The sequence below is a fragment of the Chionomys nivalis genome, chromosome 13 (assembly GCF_950005125.1).
Source record: "Chionomys nivalis chromosome 13, mChiNiv1.1, whole genome shotgun sequence".
Lineage (NCBI taxonomy): Eukaryota > Metazoa > Chordata > Mammalia > Rodentia > Cricetidae > Chionomys > Chionomys nivalis.
The window spans coordinates 10,303,762-10,330,961 of NC_080098.1; the positions used below are offsets into that span (position 1 = coordinate 10,303,762).

General features: G+C 40.7%; 2 protein-coding genes across 2 annotated transcripts in view; both read right to left on the reverse strand.

Annotated features, from left to right (window-relative positions):
• Positions 1–27,200, reverse strand: part of Gpr158 (G protein-coupled receptor 158) — a 372,055-nt gene that overhangs the window by 257,379 nt on the left and 87,476 nt on the right. The gene's annotated exons all lie outside the window — the stretch shown is intronic.
• Positions 17,834–18,242, reverse strand: LOC130885946 (60S acidic ribosomal protein P2-like). The gene has a single exon (XM_057787801.1). The coding sequence runs from the start codon at positions 18,222–18,224 to the stop codon at positions 17,877–17,879; it is 348 nt and encodes a 115-aa protein (XP_057643784.1). The 5' UTR covers positions 18,225–18,242; the 3' UTR covers positions 17,834–17,876.

Below are 27,200 nucleotides of genomic sequence, written 5' to 3' on the forward strand. Positions count from 1 at the left end.
ACATGTGGCTCACAGCTCCCCAAACACTTACTACCTGTTTGATGATAACAAAAAAGTCAGTCTTTGAACACTGTCCAAACATAATATATGTTTTAGCCAGCACCTAGTGAAACGTAAAACCAAGATCCAAGTCCCTAATAAGATCCACAGGGAGAAAGTTTAGAGGCTGAGTCAAAGTCAAAATAGATTAGGAATAGCAGCGTGGGCTCCACAGTGGAGTATTTACCATCCTACACTAAAAACTAAGGAACTGCTTCTGTCAGGTATATACAGTTGGCCAACTCCATGGTTTTGGGGAGGCTGGTTTTGTAGACTTTTTGTGTCATTTTGTTATTGATATGTTTGCCTTTTGTTTGTTTGTTTGTTTGGTTGGTTGGTTGGTTGGTTGGTTGCTTGATTTGGTTTAGTTTGGGTTTTGTCTTATTGCTCTTTTGCTTGTTTTAATTTTCATTTTTGTGGTTTTCTCTTTTCTGTTTCTTTTTGAAAGAGAGATATAAAAAGCATAATGTTGAGTGGGAAAGTTAATTGAGAGGTTCTGGAAGAAATTGGTAAAGGAAATATCATGATCAAATATATTATATAAAAAATAATTTAAAAATAGATATTTAAAAAACTGTTTTTAGATGCAATAAAAAATGTAATTTATGGGCAGTGCTCTATCCAGGACCTTCTGAATGGCTTCACATATATGAAATTCTAGAGCGATGAAATCTGTCCTGACAGACACCAGATGAGAGTTTCCTTGTCACAGGGCCTGGGTTCCCAAACACACACCATAAAGTTGCTTAGCTCATGATTGAGAGAATGTGGAGCAAGGGGAACACTCCTCCAATGCTGGTGGGAGTGCAAACTGGTACAACTACTTTGGAAATTAATAGGGCATTTTCTCAGAAAACTGGGAATTGATCTACCACATCAAGACCCAGTTATACCGCTCTTGGGCATATACTTAAAGGGTGCTCCATCATACCTAAAAAGGACACTTGATCAGCTATGTTCATAGCAGCTTTAGTTGTAATAGCCAGAAACTGGAAACAACCTACATAGCCCTCAACCAAAAACAATTTCACAATGAAGTGTTACTCAGCTGTTAAAAACAATGACATCATGAAATTGTGAGGCAAATGGATGGAACTAGAACAAACCATCCTGAGTTAGGTAACCAGACCTATAAAGACAAACATGGTATGTATTCACTTACAAGTGGTTATTAACTGTAAAGTAAAGGATAACCATGCTACAAGCCACAAACCCAGAGAAGCTAAATAGCAGTGTGGGTAGGGGTGGCCCAAGTGGGGACAGTTGAATCTCCCTGGGAAGGGCAAATAGAAGAGATTTCATGAGTAGACTAAAGCTAGCAGGGATGGGAATGGGGGGATCAACTGGGAGTCGTGGAGGAAAACAGCACTAGAAGAAAAGACTTCCAGTCATTTGGGGGTGAGACAGAAACCCAGTGCAATTGAAACTCCCAGGAATCTACAAGGATGTCCCCAACTAAGACTCCTGCCAATAGGAAATATATAGCCTTAATTGGCCATCTCCTATAACCATCCTTCCAAAGGAGGGATGAGGACACCAACCCAGCCATATAATCTTCAACCTACAATTTCTCCTCCGACAAGATGTGCTGGGATAAAGGTAGCACAGAAATTGTGGGAGTGGTCAGCCAAGGACTGCTCCAGCCTGAGACCCATGCCATGGAGTGACCCCACACCTGACACTGCCAGACAAAGAAGTGTGAAACAAAAAGTCTACAGAAGTATCACTGAGCTTGTTTTGCCGTATCCTGCTGGGCATAGGATCTATCCTTACATGTAGAAAATATACCTAGTAAGAAACTAATTGGAAAAAACTAATTTTCCCATTGCAAACAGATGTGAATTGCAGATAGATTCATAGTTAGAGGTGGGTCCTTGTGTCTACTTCCTTCTCTCAGCTCTGGGACCCTTTCTCGCTTCAACATGTGTAGGTCCTGGGCATGTTGCTCTAGTCTCTGCTAGTTTGTGTGAACATCAATCCTGTTGTATATGGAAGAGATGTTTCCTTGGTTTCATCCAGGCTCTAGATCTCACAGTCTTTCCACCTCCTTTTCCATATCTCACTGAGCCCCAAGGGGAGAGCTTAATGGAGACATTCCATTTAGGACGGAGCGTTCCAAAGTCTCTCTCTCTCTCTGACCATTGTCCACTTGTGGTTCTTTTTGTTAGTTCTCATCTTCTGCAAGAGGAAGCTTCTCTAATGATGGCTGAATGAGACACTGATCTATAGGTATAAGACTATGCATTAGGAGTCACTTTACTGCACTGTTCCATTAGCAGAACAATTATATTTGCTTTTTCCCAGGCCTGTGACCTTCCTAGTCTTAAGTTCATGGCCACCCAGGCAGGTATGGGTTCCACCTCATAGAGTGGGCCTTAATTAAGTACAGTCAGAGAGTGATCGGTTACCCCTGTAACATTTGTACCAGTATTATACCAGCATATCTTGCAAGCAAGTCACCATTGTAGATGACAGGATTTAGATCTTGTTCGGTGGTTACCTTTCTCCCCTAGCAGCATGCAGAGTAACTTCCAATGCCATGGAACACTAGTCAGCTCCACTTCTCTGTGTTCAGTAATGTGGGTAAGTATTGTCTTCAGCAATTGGGTCTTGTCATCAGTTTGTAGAGAGCAACCAGCAGCCTTGGCAATAGCCTAACATATTTGAGGGCAGCCATGGGATCTCTCTGATGAATGACTCGATTAAATGTAACCCATTCCTGGTACTGGAGGTTTCAATTGGTGGTTGCTTTAGCTACTGTTCTATTACTGTGAAATGATACAATGATCAAGGACACTCTTATAAAAGAAAGCATTTAAGTGGTGTTTTTCTTATAGTCTCAGAGGTTTCATTCATGGCAAGGTAGACAGACATGGTGCTAGAACAGTAACTTTACATCCTGACTCGGAGGTAGAAGGCAGAGAGAGAGACTGAACCTGGAATGGGCTTTTTGAAACCTCAAAGCTTACTACTAGTGACACACACACACCTCCTCCAACAAGGGGCCACACCTACTCCACAAGCCCATACCATTTAATCCTTCCCAAACAGTTCCACTAACTGGGGACCAAGTATCCAAACACATGAGCCTATGGGAAGGGGGCATTCTCATTCAAACAACCACAGTGTTGAAAGAACCTAGTTAGAACATTGTCTCCTCTATTATTTGGTAACTATTTAGATTTCTTTTATATGTGTATATTTATTTAGGAAGCTTCTACAATAGTAAGTTTCCATATTACCCATCAAATGACTCTTAATGTTTATTGTCCCTTCCCATATCCCCTACCTAACCCATCTCTTGTACCCCTCCCCATTTAATGTTTCTACTCCATCCTCCCTCTGTCTCTCCATAGCTATATTTTCTATTGTCCCTTCCTTGGAAGATCTTTGATCCTCCTCCATCCCTAGTCCTTTACTGGATTCCTAACCTCTATGGTTTTGTGGATTATAACATAAATATTGAAGAATTAAAAGGTACCTTCTACACATAAGAGAATACAAACATTATTTGTTTTGTGAGCTAGGCTAACTCATTTGGGATAATTTTTCTCTAGCTCTATCCATTTTGTCACCTGAAAATTTCATAATTTTTTATATTTTTATTAAAATAAATTCTCTCCTGCAATACTTTCTCACCACAATTCCCCTTCCCTCCACTCCTTCAAGCTTCCCACCATCTCCCCTCTTCCCCAGATCAACTACCTCTCCAGCTCACATCAGAAAAGAGCAGAAATCCAAGAGACAACAACCACACATGATAAAACAAAATACAAGAGGCAAGGCAAGAGCAGTCACACAGCAGATGGACAAGACAACCTAACATGGGGAAAAGAGTTCCAAGAACAGGTAAAAGAATCAGAGGTACACCCACTTGTACAATTAGGAGTCCCACCAAAACACCAAGTTGACAGCCATAACATATATATCAAGGACCCGGAGAAGACCCCATGCTTGCCGCTTCAGTCTCTGTGAGCCCATATGTGCCCTGCTTAGTTGATTCAGCAGGCCCTGTTCTCATGGTATTCTCCATTCTCTCTGACTCCTAGAATTCTTCTGCCCCATTCCACATTCCACAAGCCTCCAGAGAAGACCTCTGATTTAGACTCTCTCTCTCTCTCTCTCTCTCTCTCTCTCTCTCTCTCTCTCTCTCTCTCTCCTCTCTCTCTCCTCTGTGTGTGTGTGTGTGTGTGTGTGTGTGTGTGTGTGCGTGTGCATAATGTCTGGCTATAGGTCTCTGAACCTGCTCCTATCTTCCTGCCAGAAGAAGTCAAAAAACCCAGGTTAGCTAAAACAATCCTGAACAATCAAAGAACTACTGGAGGTCTCACCACCTGTGATTTCAAGTTATACTACAGAGCTATAGGAATAAAAGCCATCTGAGCAGTCCAGAGACCTAGTATAAAACCAAACATGATTGGCAAAAATAAATTTAAAAAGTCAATGAAATGATTCCTAATGGTATTCTGCTATACTCATAGACTGTTGCCTAGTTCAGTGTCATCAGAGAGGCTTCACCCAGCCACTGACAGAAACAGATAGAGACCCACAGCCTAACAATATGTGGACTTTGCGGAATCCTGTGGAAAGGGGGAAGGAAGGGTTATGAGAGCCAGAAAGGGGCTAAAGACACCATAAGAAAATCCACACAATCAACTAACTTGGGCTCAGGAGCTCACAGAAACTGAACGAACTGTCAACCAGAAAGCTTACATGGGACTGACTTAGGCCTTCTATGTATATGCTACAGTTGTATAGTTTAATCTTCTTGTGGGACTCCTAACAGTGGGAACAGGAGCTGTCTCTGACTCTGTTACCTTTTTGGAGGGACCTTTCCTTCTACTGGATTGCCTTATCCAGCCTTAATAGGAGAGTAGGTGCCTAGTCTTACAGTAACTTGATATGCCATGGCTGGTTGATGTACAGAGAAGGCCTGCACTTTTCAATAGCAAAATGCACTTTTGCTGATGTCTTTGTAGTTGATATAATCTCTCATCCATTCCTTAGAAAAAAATATCATATCCGACTCACTGTGACCAACTCCACCAGCTGAGCTATAATTCTTATGATTTCTAACCGTCACTCATCAGCATTTACTTTCTTCATGAACCACATAATTCTGGACAAATACTTATCTTCTGTTGTAAGTAATACAGAAATTCTTGGATACAATAAGCTTGTTTAGTTTAAAATGGTGAGTTTTGTCTAAGGAATGCATTTCTGTGCATGTGTCATGTGTGTGCATACATGCATGCACAGATACATATAGAAGACAGGTACAGAGCAATGCTTTCTGTGGATACTTAGCTCAAATTTCTATAATCTGAGTTAACTATTCATTTCCTGATTAGCCTCAAATTTGCAATCTTATCACAAATAATAGTAAGTTATGTTCTGTTTTACAATCTCAAATTCTTTCCTTCTCTCAATAATTTCATTATCTAGAGCTAATAATGTAATGATTGAGACAGAAGATTCAGGATAGTTCCACAGAGAGTCATAAGTGTCCCAGTGCCATGTTTTAAAAGATCTGCTGGTCATAGACAAGGTGTGTCGAGGGGGAATAAAGTATAGATTCATAGCAACCTTGAGTGATCAATTAAAAAGGAGCAATCAGCTATTCTAGGAAGGCTTTCTAAGTTCGTTTTTAGAGAAGGGCTTGTTAATTTTAGTGTCTGCTTTACAACATAAAGTTTGGCATACAGTATTTGCCAGCATAGAAAGCATAAACATGGAGGTCACAGCACAAAGCCTGAGTAAACTGCTCTGACCTACAAAAGGCGTGGTCAGCAAGTGAAGTTATTAAGTCAGGAGAGCTCTCTGTAGGAGAGGACAGCAAAGAGTTGAGGATCTGAGGCAGCTGCAAGTCTTCTGGAATCTCAGTTAAGATGCCAAGGAAGGGCAGGGGTAGCAGAAGCTGTAGGAGAAGAGCGCTCCTCACACTAGAGGCCATGATGGAGTGCAGGAGTCTGAGAAGCTGCCAGCCACAGATGTGGAGCCTTCATTTCCCCATACACCAGAACCACACAGAACACAGAAGCTGCAGAAGACAATAGCTCCACCTTCCCATCCCCATCTAGCCCCTCTGGAGCTTGCTAAAGCCAGTTCTGAGAACATCAGCTTTCAGCTCAGCACCAGTGTGCTAGAAATTCCACACCATAAGTATTCTTTCTATGTCTTACTATTATTTAGTCTCTAATAAATCCAGTCTCTACTGCTTGCAGATATTTCCTCTTGGTCTCCGCAGTGTCTTCAACAAATAGTGCTGGGGACTGAATATCTACATGTCGTGAATGGAACTAGATCCTCACCTCTAATTGTTTAGAAAGTACATGAATAAATACATACATAAATAAACTAACTCCAAGTGGATTAAAGACACAACATAAGACCTGTGACTCTGAAACCGCTAGGGAGAAAAGTGGGGAGTATATCTTAAAATACAGCCATGGGTGAGAGTCTACTGAATAGGATTTCAATCGATCACAAAGTAAATTGTCCAATCATTGACAGGTAGGGACTCATAACATTTAAATGGTTTTGTAAAGCAAAGAAAACTATTTAAAAATTGGAAAAACATCCCAAAGAATGGGAGAAACCTTTTATCTGTTATACACCCAATAGTTAGTATGTAGAATATATAAAAAAATACTAGAAAAATCAATCAAGAAATAATCCAATCAAAAAATGGGCTATGAGACCAAATGGACAGTTATCAAAAGAGAAAAAAGAAATACAAATGGATGATAAACATTTTTGCGGTTTTGTTTTTTGTTGGTTTTTTTTTTTGTTTTTGTTTTTTTTTTTTGGTTTTTTGAGACAGGGTTTCTCTGTGGTTTTGGAACCTGTCCTGGAACTAGCTCTTGTAGACCAGGCTGGTCTCGAACTCTCAGAGATCCGCCTGCCTCTGCCTCCCGAGTGCTGGGTTTAAAGGCGTGCGCCACCACCGCCCGGCTTGATAAACATTTTTTAAAGTGTTCAACATCATTATCTATCAAAGAAATTCAAATTAAAACTAATTTCAAATTCCCAGTCAGAATAGCTATCATCAAGAAAACAAGTCACCAAATGACAATGAATGTTGGTATGGATTGTGGGGAAAGGGAAATACTTTTGGTGGAAGTGGAAATTGGTGCAACCTCTATATGAGCCATGTGGAGCCTCATGAGCTTCTCCCAAGGCAGAAGAGAGAGACCCGGATGCTGAGCAGGATGTGATAACTGTATAAAATGCTGTTAAAACACCACTACAACCAAGATTAACATTAATAAATAAATAAAAGGAACAGCTAGAGGGGAAGAGACTTTTGGTAAGAAATTCCCAACTTTACCTTGTCTGAGCAAAGATGGGTATTTTAACTACAGACATGTTCTGTTGAGAGCAGGTATGAACGGCTGCGATGTAATTAAACAGCATTGTGAAAACAGCCCTCATTTCCATCGTGCAAACAGAACCTATAAATAAACCCCAGCACAAACAAGACAGGGTTTAAAAATTAATCTCCAGGCCTGGAACACTAACGCTCTACTCTCATCTGTAATCAAAGGCTTCCTTCCACAATGAGTGAGCCACAGCTAGGTGGTTCTCCCGGGATAAGCCAATCAGCTCATCTGCTCTCATTTGTAAAATGAAAAAGTGAACCGTGTGCTCTTCAGGATTCTAAATTACCCTCATTCATCATGCTTTTATCACTTTATCTGAGAAGCAATAAAACAGTGGGTAAAACACTCAACTTAGAAACTCAACATCTACAGTTTACGAAGTATGTTACCATAGGCAAACGATTTATTCTCATTGTGCCTCATTTTCCTGAAGGGAAGCATAACATTTGTGAGGATTACATTGAGAGGAGAGACAAGTTTGATGCAGGGTTTGGCCCAGAGTTTGCAGTGTGTACATTTTAGCCATTATTTTTCCCATTCTAACCTGCACTGGTGGTGGAAAGAGACTCGGGAAACTAAAATCGATTACAATGGGAGCTCTGTCCCAGCTAATCTGAGACCTTCTTTAGACTAGTAAATCAGAACATGGTAAGTTATTCAAGCTTTGTGACTACAGGCCTTGTATATGTGACCCACACTTCCATAATTCTCTCATTAAAATATGAAGGAAGGAGCTGCTGAACCCCCCACCCAGGTCAGCACAACAGAGCCAACCTTGTGAGCAGAGGTGTGGGTGAACCAGCCCCGTAACTGTGAGCATGGGGCAACCCCGTTACACATCCATCTTGTGGTAACGCAGCATGAGCGGAAGAGTCGCCCTCCCCCACCCTTATCAATGCCTGAGGCAGGTGTGGGAGCTGCTCTCAACCCCCATCAACCACAACACTCAGGAGAGCAGGCCCGTGCACCTTGAAAGACTGGCAGGTAAGGCCAGCCCTGAAGATGTGAGCATGAGAGAGTTGTCCCCATTTCTCATCTGTCTTGGAGGCATGGGCAGGAGAATGAAGCTCTATTCCCCCTTCTCCCTTCTTTCTCCTCCCCCAGGGATGCCTTGGACAGGTGGGAGAGGTGACCTTGTGGTCATAAGAGTGGAAGAGCTATTCCCAATCCCTACCAGCCTCAACAGTCTGGAGAGCAGACTCTACACCCTGTCAGGGTAGTACAACAGATCCAACCCTGCCAGGGCAGGTATGGGTGAGCCAGCCCCAAAATCATGAGCATGAGGCAGCTGTCCCCATTTCCCATCTGGTGGACCAACCTTACAGTTGCCCAGGCCCATGCCCAGGCTTATGACTTGGCCTTCCCCATCCATGATCTGCTGGAGCACACGACCTGCCCTTCAGACCTAAAGCTGTAGGATCCCCACACACAAGATGCCAGAAAGACATCCAGGGAGAGGACTAGTGAGAGCCCAGTACCGAAACAGACAGAGGATTCTTTGCAATGGGTACTTGAAAGTAGAGATGTATGGACCAAGGGTTATTATATGGTATGACTCTTTGGGTTACACTGAAGAGTCCATGATGAGATTTTTTTATTCCTTCCTCCTTTTTATTTTTCTCATTTTATATTTTTTATTTTTTCTCTTGAATTTTGTTTTATTTTGGGAGTGTGCAGGGACAGAGGGCAGATGCTAAGGAATGGGAAATAACTGGGATCAAGAAATATGATGTGAGCCAGGCGGTGGAAGCGCACACCTTTAATCCCAGCACTCGGGAGGCAGAGGCAGGCGGATCTCTGTGATTTCGAGGCCAGCCTGGTCTACAAGAACTAGACAGGACAGGTTCCAAAGCCACAAAGAAACCCTGTCTCAAGAAACAAAAAACAAAAACATGATGTGAAAAACACATAGAGTAAATAAATTTTATTTTAAAAGTATATGAAGGATATGAAGGAACATATATTTGTAACAACAGTTAAAAAAAGGGAGGCCATAAATCTGAACTAGAGAAAGGCCAGAAAGGGCACCTGAGTATTTGAAGGGAGGGGAGAGAATGCAGAACTGATGAAATCATATTATTTAAAAAAATAGTTTAAAAATAGCATTTTCATTTTTAAAGTCATAAAGGAGGGATGGTGAGATTATTCTCTGATAAGGGCACTTGCTACCAAGCCTGAAAACCTGAGTTCCATCTGCAGAGCACACATGGTAGAAGAGAACGGACTCCTTCTAGCTGTCCTCCAACCTCCACACCCGCGTCAATGCACTTGCGCGCATGCACACACACACACACCACAATTTATTAATACATAAACAAATAAATGTCTTAGTTAGGATTACTAGTTACTAGCACTGTGATGAAACACGGTGACCAAATAAACTTCATCATTAAAGGAAATCAGGACAAGAACTCAAACAGAGCAAGATCCTGGAGACAGGAACAAACCTGTAGGCAGCTCTTCATGGCCTCTGCACCAGCTCCTATCTCCAGGTTCCTGCCCTGTTTGAGCTCCTGTCCGGGTTTCCCTCAGTGAAGAGCTACAATGTGGAACTGTAAGCCCAATAAACCCTTTCCTGCTCCGCTTGCTTTTTGGTCGTGGTGTTTTATAGCAGCAGTAGAAACCCTGACTAAGGCAACACATAAATACACAGATAGCGATTTAAAAACAGCGTAGTCATTATCTTCAGCTGTGTACCACTGATTTCATCAAGCTCCAAGGGACAGTTCCAACCCAGTGGTCACACAGATGGCCTGTGTGGGTCACAAAACCAACCAAAAGTGATGCTTAGGGCAGGGAGAAGTGGAGAAGAGAGCAATGGGTGGAAGAGTAGTCAGAATGCGTTATACACGTGTGAAGTTGTCAGAGATGATTTAATAAAAGAAAACCTGAAAGATACACGCTGATAAGTTCACATCTCTCCTCCTTCATACAAGACAAATAATGTAGAAATGTGGAATTATCTAAAAATCTCCCGCTTTTTATAAACTCATTAGTGGGATGATAGCAACAATCTCTGACATGATTCAAAAGAAAGACGGGTTCCTACAAGAAAGGCAAGAGGCAAGAATCTGCACACGACACAGACCCTGCTAGATACCAATAAAAAGGAGCTCAACTTCTTAACAAATCAGTAATGTCGAGTAGCAAGTGTATAAAATGTTGGAGAGCTAAATGTGCAATATTTCTTCCTAGCACTCAACAGAACTTCTGTGCAGTCTCGACCCAATGATCACAGACAAACAGGAAGCAATAGCCACCCTGAGACGGTATCCTCCATGGATAATACAGAAAGAAATCTTTTGGGACACGACAAGACGATTACACTTGCAGCATTTAGCAGTTGAGAGCACCTGTACATGACATGCATAAAGTCAAGGCCGGCCAACATTATAACATAGACGGGAAGGTGCTCTCCAACTCACCCCTCATGGAGAAGCTGCTGGCAGCTGCTGGCTGCAGGGGAGCTTGTGAGGGAGACAGGCAGAATGAACAAGAAACAGATGTGACATGAAAGGATAGGACCAAAGAAGAACACTGGAAATTTACCCAGAGAACCTTTTTCATTCTTAGGGAATCATAAAAGCATTTACTTGTTAATTTAATATTAATCGAGCCACAACAGCAGCAGCGGCGGCGCATAAAAGGCAAAGGTTTTTGAAGGCAATGCCCTCTGGTAGGTTTCCATGTTCCCATGGCAGTATTTCCTCAACTATGTCCTCTTCCTTCTGGTCTAACAACCTAATCGGAACAGTTGTATGCTAGTACTGATTTAATAATACATGTGACTTAGTCTGTCAGATTTTTCTTTTGTTTTCCTGCTTTGTGCTCTATATGGCTTGCTTAAGACAATCTTCAAATTAGTCAACTGATTTTCAAATGCGTTATTCTTGCACTTCTTGATATAATTTGCAATTAAATGTGTGCACATATTTAGTTGTCCCTCACTCATTTTTATATATACTCAGTTTTATATATTATCTATCAAACTTCATCTAGTGCTTTGGTGATGGTCATGTCTGCTAGTATCTGGACATCTAAAACGGTTCATTTTGTTTTCATTAACTAGCTGGCAATTTCCTTCGTGCTTGCCATGTTTTATCTCATGCTATTTGACCAAATTCAGGTTCTGGGAATTCCAAACCCTTGAGTTATAGGTAGATCTTCAGGGAAAATGAGCAGTTGTCTTGGTTGGGTATCACAAAAGAGCCTCCAAACAAAGATTACATTGAAATCATGTCTCAGTTTAATTTCTTCTGCTAATCATTCCATTTAAATTTACATTCTAGATCTAGGCACCCACAGGTCTGAGGCTCAAAATTGTAAATTCTATAGAAAAGCTCTACTGTCTCTCGCGAACCAGAGGCACTATGATGGTTTAAAGAAGAAATGTTCCCCACAGTCTGAGGCATTTAAACACTCGATCCCTGACTGATGATGCTGTTTGGAAGATGGAGGAAGTAAATCACAGGCTTTTGAAATTTGAGACTCAATGACTTTCTGTGTTCACTCTCTCTGCTTCATGTCTGTATTTAAGATGTAAGCCTTCAGTTTCTGCTTCAGCTTCCGTGGCTGCCAGCTGCCTGCCATGGCAGGCTCTTATCTCTCCGGAACCATAAGTCCTAATAAACTTCTTTTATAAGTTGTTTTGGCCATGCTGTTTTATCACAGTTACAGAAAAGTAATTAATACAGACACTAAGAAAGGATTTCTTTGTTTTATTTACCTGCTGAGTGTAGTTTTTTCTATGCCATTTTCTCTTTAAAAAAAGGTACTGTCTCTTTGAAAGCTTAAGTTTAGGCACTTTTAGGATAGCCTTAGGTCTTCAGAGAGCATGCCACTAGAAATCCATTAATACCCAAGAGAAACACCCTGCTATCTTTCTACAACAGCCCAAATACCAAAGCTTGATTTTCCATGGGGGGGGGTGCACATATGTATGGGGGACGTATATCCATGTGTGCAGTGCCCACACAGAGACTAGAGGGGGACAATGGGTGTCTTTGAGGGTCTCTTATTGAACCACAATGCAGAGGTTATTGGCACCTGTGCTGTTATGCCCAGCTTTTGTCAAATTCAGACCATCATTCAGTCAAATTCAGCCAAACTCAACCCAACAAGAGGTTTATTCTCTAAACCAGTCTTCCAAGTTCCTCCCCCAAACTTAATTTCAACTATTTGTTCTGAGTTCAGATTTCCTTTAGGTTCTGTCTTTTCCAGAGAGTAGGCCTTCCATATTTGTTTGCATTTCATACTCAGTGTTCAGGGTAAGTTGTGTTTATTTGTACCATTATCCGAGGTCTCATGTCTATCATCCCACAGGGCCACACATCTGTGCACAGGTGGTTTCCCCTGGAAGAGCTAACAGCGGTGCTATCACAGCAGCACCTAGATAACTCCTTTGCTTTGCATGTTTTGTTGTTGTTGTTATTGCTGTTGTGGCTCAATTAATATTAAACTAACAATTCAATGCTTTTATGAATCTCGAAGCATGAAAAAGTTCTCCGGGTAAATTTCCAGTGTTATTTTGTTGGTCCTTACTGTTCATGACACATCTGTTCCCTGTTCATTCTGCCTGCCTTCTCTCAATCCAAAACTTCTGGAATTGGTTCAGGTAAGTTTCTTGCCTGTGCTGGTTATAGGCAACATGCTTTTCTTGGTTAAAAACTGATCTCTTGACCCTGCAGCTTCTGTGTTCCAGGACCACTGTTTTTCATGCACAGAACATAGCAGCTCCTCCATTCTAATGAGCTCCAAAGATGGATTTCCACAGAACAGCCTGAGATGCTGTTTCCTAGCTCTGTCTGGCTTTTGTTTGGAGCAGGTGACGTCTTTTACCATAGAGGACTGCACAAATGCTGAATTCAGATTCCAATAGCTCCTCAACTGAAGGATAAGAAAAGAATGGAGACAAGAGATTTTACTCTTGTACTCCTTTGCTGGGTGCCGTGAGCACATTGATAACCATGACTGTGAAAGCTCCAAGGGGAGAAACAGAAAGCGGGCTTTGTTTCTCTATATCAAACTGAGCATGCGAGAAAGGGGAGTCTACTGAATGAAGCAGACTGGAGAGATGCTGCCCAGGGCACAGCACTACTACCATCCACATTTAGTCAACAGAATTCACACATTCAGTGCCATCATCCTAAATGCTAATTAAGTGTACCGTGCCCGGACACCTAAAATAAAGAGTCACCAAATCCAACCCAAGCTGCAGGATCAATCCCTATGCAAAGCGCCATTTGTACAAATGCTCACTCAAGAGGAAAAGTGTCCTTCAGCTGTTTCCCGACAAAGGAACAATGAGTAGAAGCATTGGGAAACTGAGACTATTAAGAATAACAACAGAAATGATACCTTGGCTATAAGACACTGTGCTTCAAGGAAATGGTTACACAGATCATTAGAAAAGTGTGTCCCACCCAGGAAATGAGGTGGGAATCAGATATGTAGGCCACTACTCCAACTCTGCTGACAATTAAAAGTGTCACAAAACCTCTCTCAGCATCACTTTCTTTGCATGTAAAATAAGATAATTGGGCAAAATGCTTTCAGTTGAAGGTATATTTTTGTGGTTTTTTTGAGACAGGGTTTCTCAGTCCTGGAACTAGCTCCTGTAGACCAAGCTGGCCTCCAACTCACAGAGATCCGCCTGCTTCTGCCTCCTGAGTGCTGGGATTAAATGTGCGTGCCACTACTGCTCGGTCTGAGTGTACTTTTAAAAATGATCTATGAAGACTAGGGAGACAGCTTAGTTGGCCCAGTATTTCTATTATGAGCATGAGGACCTGAGTTTGTGGCAGTCACTTGTCATCACAGCATTGGGAAGGCACAGATAGGTGGGTACCTAGAGCCGTAGGGTTTTCAGCCATCCTTGACGACTCTGCCAGATCTAGGCCTAGTAAGAGAGACTGTCTCCAAAAGCAAGATGGGTTGCTCCTGGAGAACAACAAAATTGATTTCTGGCCTCCACATCCATGTGAACATATGTGCATTGATATCACATATACACTTGCAGCAGCATGGCCATACACATAAATAAAAATGAAACAAATGAATATAAGTGCTTCGTCTGTGGCAGAGAGTATGAGGCAACTGATCATAAGGACTGGTCTTTGGTGCTATTTCTGAGTTGGGGCAATAAAACCAGGCACAGAAGCATTCAAATTTAAGCTTCCACTTGTCAATTTTTTTCTCAGAACACCTTCTCAGTATCTCTTTCTGGCAGCCTGTAGAAAATAATGCTGAAAATAGTTGTTAATATGAGAATTATTTGTCTCTTGCTAAATAGCAAGCAAGGGGTTCAGATATTCAATGAACAAAGTTTATAAGAGTGATAACCACTTAACAAAACAGTGTCCTCAACATTTAGGATGTGTTAAAAATTACCCATGATTTTATTTTCAAAATTCAGACCACTGGGGAGCACTCCAAAATCCTTATTTGTATGGGAATCCCTGACAATCCTGTTGGAGGAGGACCTGGGTTGTTCTCTGAAAGACAACTCTAGATGATGTTTGACTTGTACAGTCACTTTTTCAAACAAGGATAACTACATGTTATGTAATTGTAGAAGTAGTCTTTCCCAACAGTTAATTCCTATTTCTGGACAACATAGCTATAAGGATGAAAAAAAACAAAAATAAAAACAAAAAATAGGGAGAGCTTAAAATATGGACAAAGGAATTTATATCCACAACTTGGGGTTTAGTTAACTCATGATAACATAGCAATCTGGTTTGATAAAATACTTCATAACTACATAAAAGTTATGAAGTCTTGATGGTCAGTAGTAGTTAAGCAAAGATATTTTTCATACATTGCAATGATGAATTTTTAGATGTCTAAAATGTGAGTCACATCATGAGCTCACAATCTCTTTCGTCTCTCCCTTGCAATCTGATCTTTTTTCTCAGCTGTCACCCTGAGAGTCTACATGTTTTACATGCTGGGGGGGTATGCTGTTTGGCAAAAGATCGCATCACCTCCCCTGTTAACTGATGAAGGAGGGTTTGGGGGGGCAGGGGAGGAAGACATGACAATCTGCATAAGCATCTTTTCTCTAAAGCTCTCTTGTATCCTCTTCCTGTCATGACTATCTGAAAAGATGATGACCAGGTTGTGTTAAAATGAATCCTACTTTACCCTCTATATGTTACATAAAATGCAACTTGATCAATTGAAGTAATAAACTATTTTAATCAAATATATGCTTTATGTGTTTTCTGAAAGTAAAAGGGAGAATTATTATTTCTTGAAGAAAACGTATTTGCAGAACTCATCAATAGAATCAAAACAACAATGGGTATTGTATAAATAACTTTAATAAAAATGTTGACTTCAATGTCAAAATAAATGAGCCAGGCAGACAGTAAAACACCTCAGTGGCAATGGGCAATTACAACCATAACTGCAAACACTGACAACCACAGTTTTTTCCAAACATACTGCAGAGAGAAACTTTATCAAGTAAACAGGACTTTCTTTAAAGAATAATTAAGATACAGAAGAGGAAAAATGAGTTAGGAAACAATTGTTTCCTCCTTCATAAATCATAATCTATAATCAGTCATATTTGCTAATAGTTCTTTCCATACTTGTGGTGGGTACAAATTACCTCATTAAATCTTTCACTTCAGAAAGATGCTTAGGTTTATTCCCAGTTTTCTTTTTGAGGCAAGTATGAATGGGAATATTTCTGTGATCTCTTCCTTAGCATGCTTGTTACTGGCATGTAGGTAAATTGCTAATTTTTATAAAATGGTTTTGCATCTTGTCATTTTGCTGAAAGTGTTAGCCATTTCTAGAAGCTATCAGGTGAGATCTATTATTTATAATATAATATTATGTGCAAGCAAAGGCAACTTGACTTTTTCTTTTCCTGTTTGTATCTTTTCAGTCCCTTCTTCTCAGTGCCCTAGCTAGCGCTTTAAGCACTATATTAAAAAGGAATGGTGATAGTGGCCAGCCCTGCCTCCTTCCTGATTTTAACTGCATTATTTCAAGTAAGGCTTTGTTATGTTGAGATGTGTTCTTTCCAGTCATATTCTGAAGTTTCTAGAATTTCACAAAATAATGCCAACAGCTAGAAACCAAGCCTTAAACCTGGGAGTGACTAGGAGATATTTTCTATTCAGAGTATAACACCACCCTTGTCAGACTGTCTAGTCTACTGTGCTGTGCTTTAACACGTGTTGGTGTGGATGCTGAGGCTGTCAGAACAGGGGTGTGATTGGGAGGGTGTCTGATGACTGACTACATCTCATAGAGCGAAGCCAACGGGCTACGGAAGCATGTGCTGTTACAATGGGTGCTGGTGTATAAGAACCACTGTCCTAACCGAAAGCCACAAAATGTGGTTTGTGATAGAAACGCCTGTTATAGTCTAAGTTTTGACATGAGCCCATTATGTGATTTGGGATGAGAAATAGCTTTTCTTGCCTTGGAGTACCCTCCAGTTCTTAGGATCCAAAATTCCATGAAACTGAGGTGCTGACGCCGGCAGAACCTCACATACAATTCCAGATAGTAGCCTTGGTTCAAAGAAGTCCTGGATAAAATGCTCAAGTCCAGAACAGCCCTGGATAACATTTCTCTCTTGCTGTAAATTGAAGGAACATTTGCTGTTTCTATTTCTTTGCCTCACAAGCAACCATTTTCCCTTCAAATCAGGCTTCCCCTCCCTGCTCGGTCTCTGATTGCTGTGTTTACCCTGCTGTATTTTGACTGCTTCTATTTCCATTTCATTTTGCACAGGAGGACCAGCTTCTGTCCTGATGAATGAATCTCCTGGGGGAAGTCATCCATTTTTATAAATATTCTGAGAAGGTAATTTCCTGCTCAAAATAGAAAGCTGACATTTTTGTCTTGATGCCTGTGTTTATGGGTTGACTTCAGCATGAAAACATGTAAATAAGTGGCAGGGTCTTGAGTTAGGGTAAAGAAGAAAAGGGATGGAGAAGGGAATAAAGAAGGAAAAAGGGCAGACTACAGGAGACAGAAAACAGAAGTCCGCAGGTCACCTGTCAGTCAGCTGCGAGCTGGGTGCCGTCTCAATTATCTAAATAGATAAGCTCAAAATCAGAGACTCTTCTCACTAAAACAGCAAATAACAAACAGTATGCTCCTAAAAACATTCACTTAAGAAATCTGTATAAATTTTAAAAACTGAAGCTTAAATGATTTTTAAAAGGCATTACTAAATTATACTATTGGACTTAAGGGCTGCTGTAGAGTACAGCTCAGGCCTCTGAGTATCAACTGTCTCCACTAGCAACAGTCTGTCCTGACCTGTCTGACAGAGACGAGAACGTGGAGTAGAAGGCATGCACCATCACCAAACAACCAATCAATAGCATCCCTGAGCATGCCCATCCACACAGAAATGCACGCTGACCTTTTTTTTTTTTTTTTTCAAGATACATAAAAAGGTTTTATTTGCAGGGGAGCACAGATTTAATCAAACAAGCCAAATCCCATGTCATCATCCGACTCTTCAGACTCCTCCTTCTTCTCTTCTTTCTTCTCCTCTGCTGCAGCGGGGGCAGAACCAGCAGCAGGAGCTGCAGAGCCAGGGGCAGCAGAAACAGCCACAGCTCCGCCAGCAGGTACACTGGCAAGTTTCCCAACACCCTGGGCGATGACATCCTCAATGTTTTTTCCATTCAGTTCACTGATGACCTTGTTGAGCCGGTCATCGTCCGCCTCGATGCCCACGCTGTCTAGTACCTTCTTAATGTCTTTGGCGCTAGGAGAGGAGTTGCCCCCAAGGGCGGCAAGCAAATAAGAGGCGACGTAGCGCATGTTGGCTGCTGCGGACCGGCCTCAAGCATGCGACCTCGGCGGCGTTAGGCGGCGAAAAAAAAAAAAAAAGCGACACGCTGACCTTTTAATACCATGTTTCTTACTAACATGGACAAGACATGCTCAAATCAAGCAGGTCAAGACCCGAGCATAGACGTATGAAGAGATCATGAAGTACTACTTCTAACTGAGGAGCTGTTGAAAACATGCCTGCAGGGGAAAGGGGGTTCGGGTATACAGCCCCAGAGAGGCTACAAAATCCAGTAGATATAGTATACCCATTACATAAGCAGTCCTCAGGGAGGGGTTATAAAGAACACATGAAATTAGAAGGCAATCATAATAGGGGAAGTAAAAGGGAAGTGGAGGGAAGATAATAGGGGTATATTTGATCAAAATACATGATATGCTTCTGTAACATACTCCAACAATAAAAAATATTAAACCCAAGACCCTTGCCATCACCTGTCTTATGGAATAAGGGATGGAAGACAGTGCATCCATTACAACTCCGGGAATACAACTTGAAGCAGAGAAGTCTCTGAAGATGAGATAATATCTAAATAGGATCACTTACTGGAATGTTCAGCACTGCATCTGTTCGATATTGAAATAAATATTATGATAAGCATTGTACTGAGAGCTAAAGATAACATTGGGGTTCAAACAGACATATGTCCCATGAATTCCAACAGAAAAGATTGACACGGCATAACATTTACAAACAAAGACATGGTTAGAAGTTATTATAACCAGCATAACAAAATTAGATAGAATACCACAAAAATGGGTGACAGCAAAGCCAAACCTACTGAAAAGTCACAGGAGTCTCTACAAAAATGATGCTGAAGCAGCTCACTGCATAGCAATGAACAAATTCAGACTATTAACTGGGCACAGTGTCCTGAAAAGGAGGGGCACAGTGTAGCAGAGGAACTGAAGGAAATTCATGCTCATGTGCAGAGGGCAAGTGTGAGGGACAAAAAAGGTTAAGGTGTAGGAACAGTTGCGGCTCCAGCTTGCAGGATGTGAGAGATTCAGAAAGAATCAACATCTTCTCAATTCTCTCAATGACAATGGGAAGAAGAGAACTGAGGGGGCGGGGCTCCACTGGTAATGCTGAATTCGGATTTGTTTGAGCAAAAGTGTTGCTCCCAGATACTAAGAAAAGCAGACAAAAATATCTATGAGATAAAAACAGGACTTGGATAAAGTGGTGGCAAAGGAGGAGAGGACCTGCAGGTTTCTGGCTTATGCAAGCAGGTAAATGGTGTCACTCTCTGGGGTAGAGTGCAAAGGGGGCTGAGCTGACTGCCAGTGCGAGACATTTAGGGTGTGTTGGTTCTGGAGTGTCTTTAGGACATCCAGAGATGATGCATTCAAAGTAGATAACTGTAGATCCCAATTCCTTTCCTTTTCTCCTACTTCCTCTACTCAGATATTTCAAGTATGCTTTCCAGGAATTCCAAATACCATTTTACTCTGTTCTACAGAGAAGTCTCCAACCGTACTTTCTAACCCAGCTCTAAGCTTCCTTCTACAAATAGGAATCAAACCACATAGGTAAGACATAAGACCACCTAGTCTCCAGTAACACAAGGGATCTCTGAGTTCTTAAGGAGAATAACCTTGCACAAAAGGCTAGGACTCACATAGAATTCTCCCCTTCTCTTTGTTTTTTTTTTTTTTTTACAAAGCAGTTTTTTTATTCATTAATGGTAATCACATCATACACAGGGAAATCCCACATCATCTCCCCTTTTCTTTTTAAATAAAAAGGAAGGTAAAATTACATATTATAAAACAGGTATCAAGCAAGAATTACACTTACAATATTTACATCTATTTTATATTTTATCATAACTAAGGAAAACTATAACTATAAATTTTTCAACTTCATCAAAGACTCCAGGAGGCTATAATATTACCTAAGCAAACAGGAGGTGCATTGTAAGCAACTTCCAAACTCTAGAATTGACTGCCTGGACAGTCACTCAAAGTTCTTCTGTACCATTGAAGCATCAATCTTCAGCCTACAGTACCATAGTATCCAGCAGACTTTTCCAAGAAACAGGAAATTTCAAAGATAGTTCTGTCTATATTGGCAGTTCGTCAGTCACTTTCTTCTGTGTCTTGAAGAATGTCTAGCAGACTCTTTATTGAAGCGGGAACCCCAAAGGATTAAAAATACAAGTTAATAAACAATCATCTATAATAGTCAGGCTTGTAGTCATGTTAGTTAGATTTTCTATATGTTTCAGTTAGATAAGTATTCTTCAAATATTTCATAGACCTTCAGAATATAGCATTTAAAATGTTTAAAACTTAAGCCTACTCATGACAATGAGACACATCTGCTCCTGGCAGCACCAAGCTACTTCAAGAGGACAGTGGGCATTGAAGAGGCTCCTTATTGAGTTGGTTGACCGTTTGGCAAGAAATTGCTCTTGCCTAGACTGCTTGATAAACTAGATATGCAGGATCCACGGAGAAATGACTGCTAAGCTTATCTCCCCTTCTCTTTGAAAAGCAGTAAGAGGCAGGTGGTTTTACCTTTTGGGAGCTAGAGTCGAGCACATCCACAGGGCATTATCATAGTATAAAGATTCTGGGACTCTTCAAGGTCAACAACAAGCGGCAGATGCCTAGATTTCTATAAAAGCCTTTGCCCTTGAATTAGCAGAACTCTTTTCCACATCAAAAGTGGTCACAAAAACTGGGCTGATGGAGGGAGGTGGATCAAGCAGGTAAAGCTCTTCTTGGGCCACACATGTCTAACAACCCGAGTTCCATCTTGTCCTATGTGGTGTAGGAGAATTGGTTCCTGACAATGGCCCTCTCATCTCCACATGCACACCACGCTATTTATCTCTCACCATTAGTATTTTCTTTGGAAATTGTATGTTTATTTGTTCACTTACTGATTGGATTGTGTGTGTGTGTTATATGTGTAAGTACAAGTGTTTGTGTGAGTGTATGCACCCATGCATATGTGTAGAGACCAGAGGAGAATGTTGTGTCCTCTTCTATCACTATTTGAATCTCTTGAGACAGGATCTCCAAACTTATTATTGTTATTATTATTATTATTGTTGTTGTTGTTATCTCAGTTAGCAGCCAGTAAGCCCAGAAACCTTCCTCTTGTCTCCACAACTGCTCCTCCCTAGTGGTGGAGCATGGTCACCCCAGGTTTTTCAGAATGATATTAATCCAAATACTCATGTTTGTGCAGTGGGGACTCTTAACCACTGAGCCATCTCCCCTGCCCTGAAGGATTTTCTGGGTATTGAACCATTGATATCTTTATAAACTCTAGATATTTGTCACTATCAGAGGAAAAATGAGCAAAGATTTCTTCTCATCCTATAGACTTTCTCTTCATTCTCCCGGTGGTTTCCTTTGTTTTGCTAGATATTTTCAATTCTTTCAATCCCATTTGTCAACTCTTGGGTATAATTTTCTCTATCATTAACATTTACAAAGAGAAGGAATTCATCAATAAAACCCTTTGTAAGAATCCTTCCCATAGTCATCATAACCAACTACTTACAATGTTATGGACTGCTTGTAGCTGTAGTGAATTATCATCATTCACTCACTCAATACATGCCCATTGGAAACAGTGGCTACCTGTACAGTCTGTCTGCCAGGCTATGTGCTATACTTGTCTTTCTCTTCTGTATGGAAATAAAAAAGTAATGTCGTACTCAGTAAGGTTGGAATATAAAACAACAATCAAAACAACAATCTATTTATGTGAAATAGCCTCTCCTCGTTTATTTTAATTCCATCAAAAGGAATCTCATCTGAGTCTTTTGCAGTAAAGGGCCCAGAAGGACATTTATTTTATCTTCTATGTAATGCTGATTGCTGAAACACTAGCCAACAACAACAACAACAAAGAGCTAAAAACTACTAAGGTCCGATTCTACTGAATTAAGACAACTCTTGGCTAAATATTTGTACTTAACCTGCAAATTATAGGTGATTATTCTGAAAGAAAAAGCCCCAGTTATGAAACTCTTTCACAGATAAACTTAATGAACAAGATTTCCAATTAATTTCTGAGCAGGATCAAGTAGGACACATGAGATTGGACGAGCGGAGAATGAAGGGATGAACCCATGCAGTGAGAAATGCATTCTCAGAACCATAGTGCACTCAGGCAGACAAACTGGAGGCTGCCTTGTTGAGCCATCAACTGGGCTAACTCAGGATCTGAAATCCAAGAATACTGTGTCGCCACTGGGATGTTTGAAGTAGGGAGTACTAACAGACTTTCATTTTGAAACTACTGCTCAAACACTAAAGTGGAGATGATACTAGTGAATGACAATAAGAAAAATTTCAGAAACATTTCCAAGCACAACCAAAGTAGAAAGTTTTGTTTTAGGTTACCACATTACTAGTTCTCCCATTAAACTTGAATCTCAGATGACTTTCTGTGGAATCCAGTTTTATGGCCTACTCCTTCTTCCTGACAGCCAGCTGAAAGTTTCCCGACTCAGTGCCTGGCTCTGCGATTTCTACGATTAACCAAAGCTGAGCCCTCCCTACCCAAAAAGCAAAGAAGTGCATCTTACAGACTTATCTCCCATCAGTATACCATGTTGATCAGTCTTCTTGAGACATTAAAAGTCGGTCATGGTCTTGATTTTACCACCAAGCAAGCAAGAGTACAGAAAGCACAGAAGACTGCAAAGGCTCCTCCCAGGCACTACTGCATCCTCTCACATGTGCAGGACCTGCATCTTACTGCATGCAAAGCACTGTGATAACAGCACAGCAGTCAGTGTCTGTCTCCACTGCCCCTCTCTCTGGTTCTTACAGCTACATATGGCGTGGTTCCAGCTGGGCAGTTCTCTAGGGTTAATTCATGCACAGATGACAACGAGGACCTTAACTTTTCTGGATACTCAAAATGATACCTATGTGCCTGGCATTTCACCTGAAATAACCAGAACCAATGGTGTAGAATACCCCCCTTTACCCCAAACTTCTCCAAATATCATGTTTGTGCAACTCGGGAATCACAGGTTGGGGAACTTCTTACAGAACAACTGTCTTCTCTACGAAGATGCATTCTAAGAAACCATAATGGGACTTGCGGGGTTTCTGAGATCCTAGTTCTGGAAGATGGACCAGCTCAGTCTGCTTATATTCTATTGTGGCAAAGAGGTGGCCAAGACTCAGTGTAGAAAAGACAGGACAAGGCACAAAGATGATAGCATCTATGAATCACTGTTGATGGAGAGAGGGCCTGCTTTTCATCCCGGCTGCCCAGCTAGCTTACACCCGAAATAACCACACAGAAATTGTATTAATTAAATTACTGCTTGGCCCATTAGCTCTAGCCTCTTATTGGCTAACTCTCACATCTTGATTTAACCCATTTCTATTAATCTGTATATCACCATGAGGTCATGGCTTACTGAGAAAAATTCAGCATATCTGACCTGGCGGCTCCATGGAGGCTCCCTCTCTGCTCTTCTTCCCAGCATTCAGTTCTGTCTTCTCCACCTACCTAAGTTCTGCCCTCCGGCCCAAAGCAGTTTCTTTATTCATTAGCCATAAAAGCAACACACAAACAAAAGGAACTCCTACACCAAATCACTGGGACAAAGATAGCTGTGAAAAATTAGATAACAGATTTTGGAAAATAAGAAGCAGAAGCATTGACAAACACCTATTAGGATTGACTTTCTTGAAAACAAGACCACTATGTATCCAATGAGGTTAAAAAGATCATCAAAGACTAAAAATGACATTAGTCAAAAGGCAACACATAAAATCGACTGAACTATATATTGGATCTATGACCACTTATAATTATTCATACTTATTAAAAAACAGAATTTTTTTAAATTATGAGAAGTGCTATTCCTGAGTGTGAAATAAAATTATAGTACTGTCTTACAAAGAAACTAATCCTTTTAATAAAATTGTCATAAAATTTATATCATAAAATTTTGAAATAAAAGTTTCCTTCCATATTTATTTTATCCATAGTCCTTCTCTTCTGAAACACAAGTTGAGAAAAACTAAGAAATTACTTAGAACATCTTCAAAAGTGCACTAAGTCATTAATTGCTTATTCTACACTATGTTCTCTTGAGGAAAATAATGATAATTATCCATTATTATGGAGAACAATAGTGAGCTTCCAAGGACCAACTTGTCCAACTGATGCCCAAAGAGTGTGCTTGCTCTCAAAAGCATTCCGGGCTCAGTTCTCCCAACTTCAGTGTGAGAAGTCTGCAGGTCGCTGGGCAAGTCATCTATCCACTTTTTTAAATGTCATTTATCTTGTAAACATTAAAATTAACATGTTGAGCTACTCTTTTGCTAATGTTGTAGAGAAATCTCTGTTTGCTCTACTTAGTTCCACTCCCTAAAAGATACAAAAGAAAGCTCTGGAAAATAAAATAACTTGTTCTATTTACAAGAAATAAGTCACTATTTTGTTCAGGATAGAAAAAACACAAACCTATAATTATGTTACATGTTTTAGATGCTCTGAGCATACATTAAAGGCAGCTATAAATTAGTATTTTAATAGCATGTTATGGCCAATTAACATACTCAGACCCAGAACAAAGTACATGGTGGGGCTTTTCTGTCTCAACATATCTGTCCGAGTGGCTCTATAATCTCTTTTCCTTTTCTAATAGCTTCAAAAAGGGAAGGGCTGCAGAAATCACAGTGGCTAAAAGCATGGATCATTCCACAAATAAAAGCATTCTTTTATGAACAAATCCATGTTATTCAAAAAGACAACCAATTCTGCCATGTTAATTGACTTGAGTTTACTCCACTGGCATTAGATCATTTTCCATGCTAAGCTATTCCTAATCTAGGCATATCACATACCGATTTCCTGAGACGATGAAAGTGTCTATCAGAATTAATTAGCAAATTAAGAGACTCGCACTAAAATTTTCTCAGTAGAGAAAATAAAATTGTATCTAAAGAGTGTGAAAACAGTTTTCAAAATAGAATGCCATGAAGGAGAGCACAAGGGGCCAAGTAGGTCCCGTTCTGTTCATTACAGGTGTAGCAGCCTGTAACAAGCAGGGAGCTTGTTAGTTTGAAGAAAAGGTCCAGAGTAGAAGCTACTTGGTGCTTTCTGTGAGTATGGACGCATAGTCTCACAAGTGAACTCTTTGAGGAAGAAGAGAAAGCACATAGACAGAACAGACATGACTCAGAGTGGGGAGCTAGAAGTTAAGCAGCAGTCCTAACCCAGGCTGCACAAGGACACTGTGGAGCTGGGAAGACGACAGGGCTCTGATGTTCTCCAATCCACCTGTCATGGCCTGCACAGCAGGAGTTTTAGTTTGTAGGAGGCTGGGTGTACAGCAGGGTTTGAAAACACTGATTTAAAGACTAGATGTGCTCAGGTTGGCTACTCAGGACGAAACTGTGACACTCTAAAATCAAACAGGAAATCAGGCTTTGAGAACTTTGGCACAACAAATGCTCACGCAATCTCATCTTACAACTCTTGCAGAGCATCCACATGGTAGCTCACAACTACAGGCAAAATACAAGCATAAAATGCAATCTTTTTTGAACATCAAAACAAAACCTCAGTATTTTATATAGTGAAACTATAATGAATGGCAAAGAAGTTAGTATCTAAACACAAAAGAACTCTTTTACAGAATCCAGTTCTGTTGGCGGGGAGTAAAGGGCAGGACTACAAGGTTGCAGAGAACTTCACCAGAGTCTGGAGACATCTCTTTTAGAAACTGAATGGTAATTGCACATCATCATCTCACTATTTATGCTATGCGTGTTTCTTATTTATGCTGCTATGCACATTATGAGCATTAATGTGTATGCATACTATATTTCATGACTGTTTGGGAAGGAAGAAGGATACCTTTCCAGCAGACAGATTTACAGGCTTAGAGGGCTATGGTCACTGGCATCAGCTGCACCAATTGCTACAGTGCAGATGATGCAGTTGAGGTCTGCAGTGAGTGAATGTCAATTGCATGAACAAGTGACTAGGTGCTTTACATGTGGATGGTGCAACACCCTCAACCAGCAGCATCTGGTGTCTGTTCTCTGCTTAACGTCTTACCTTAAATAGCCCAAGTCTTTACATCAGGTTCTGGGCATAGCATACTCTGGTGATTAAACTACCTCAGAGGTTTAGTTTTAGACTGGTATTTAACTTTTATTTCTTCAGTGTATACCGTTGGGATCAACTTAAAAGATTAGATTGTTACTTCAGTGGAATATTCTTATACCAAAGAAAAAGAGATGGATAGGTGGAAGGGAATTAAAAGGGAAGGACATATGGAAGGCTACAGGAAGGGAAGGGACAGGTGGAGGATATAGAAAAGGGAGGGACGAGGGAAGGGTGTAGAAAGGGTGACAGATGGAAAGGATGGGGGGACAAGTGAAAGATGTAGAGAAGAGAGTGACAGGTGCCAGGATGTAGTGAGGAGAGAGACAGGAGCGGGGGGGGGGTACTATTCATGTTTATGCTCTTTAACTCTCATGGAAGAACTCAGAAGCTTGAATCAGAGCCAAAAAATTAAAAAGTAAGACTAATCACATAGGGACCAGATGATGGCTCAACAAAGAAAGAAACCTACAAATTCTGACATCAGAGTCTGATCCTGAGGGTCCACATCATGGAAGGAGAGAACAAATTCCCACAAGCTGCTGTGACCTCCACATAGGCACTGTGACACATGTGCATGCACACACCCAAAATAAATAAGTAAAAGCATAATCATTTTTATTGATTTGTCCCTAACTAGATATACCCATGTGAACATGGACAGATATAACTTGTAACCTCAAAATAAATGCTGATACAAATTAGAGATATACATACGGGGTGGTTTATGTTTAATAAGTCAAACAGGCAAAATAGGGGTGCATAAACAGGTATCTAAAATGTCTTCAAAATTTGAGAAATTGTTGTGGATAAATTCAAAAAGGAAAAAGCACCGATGC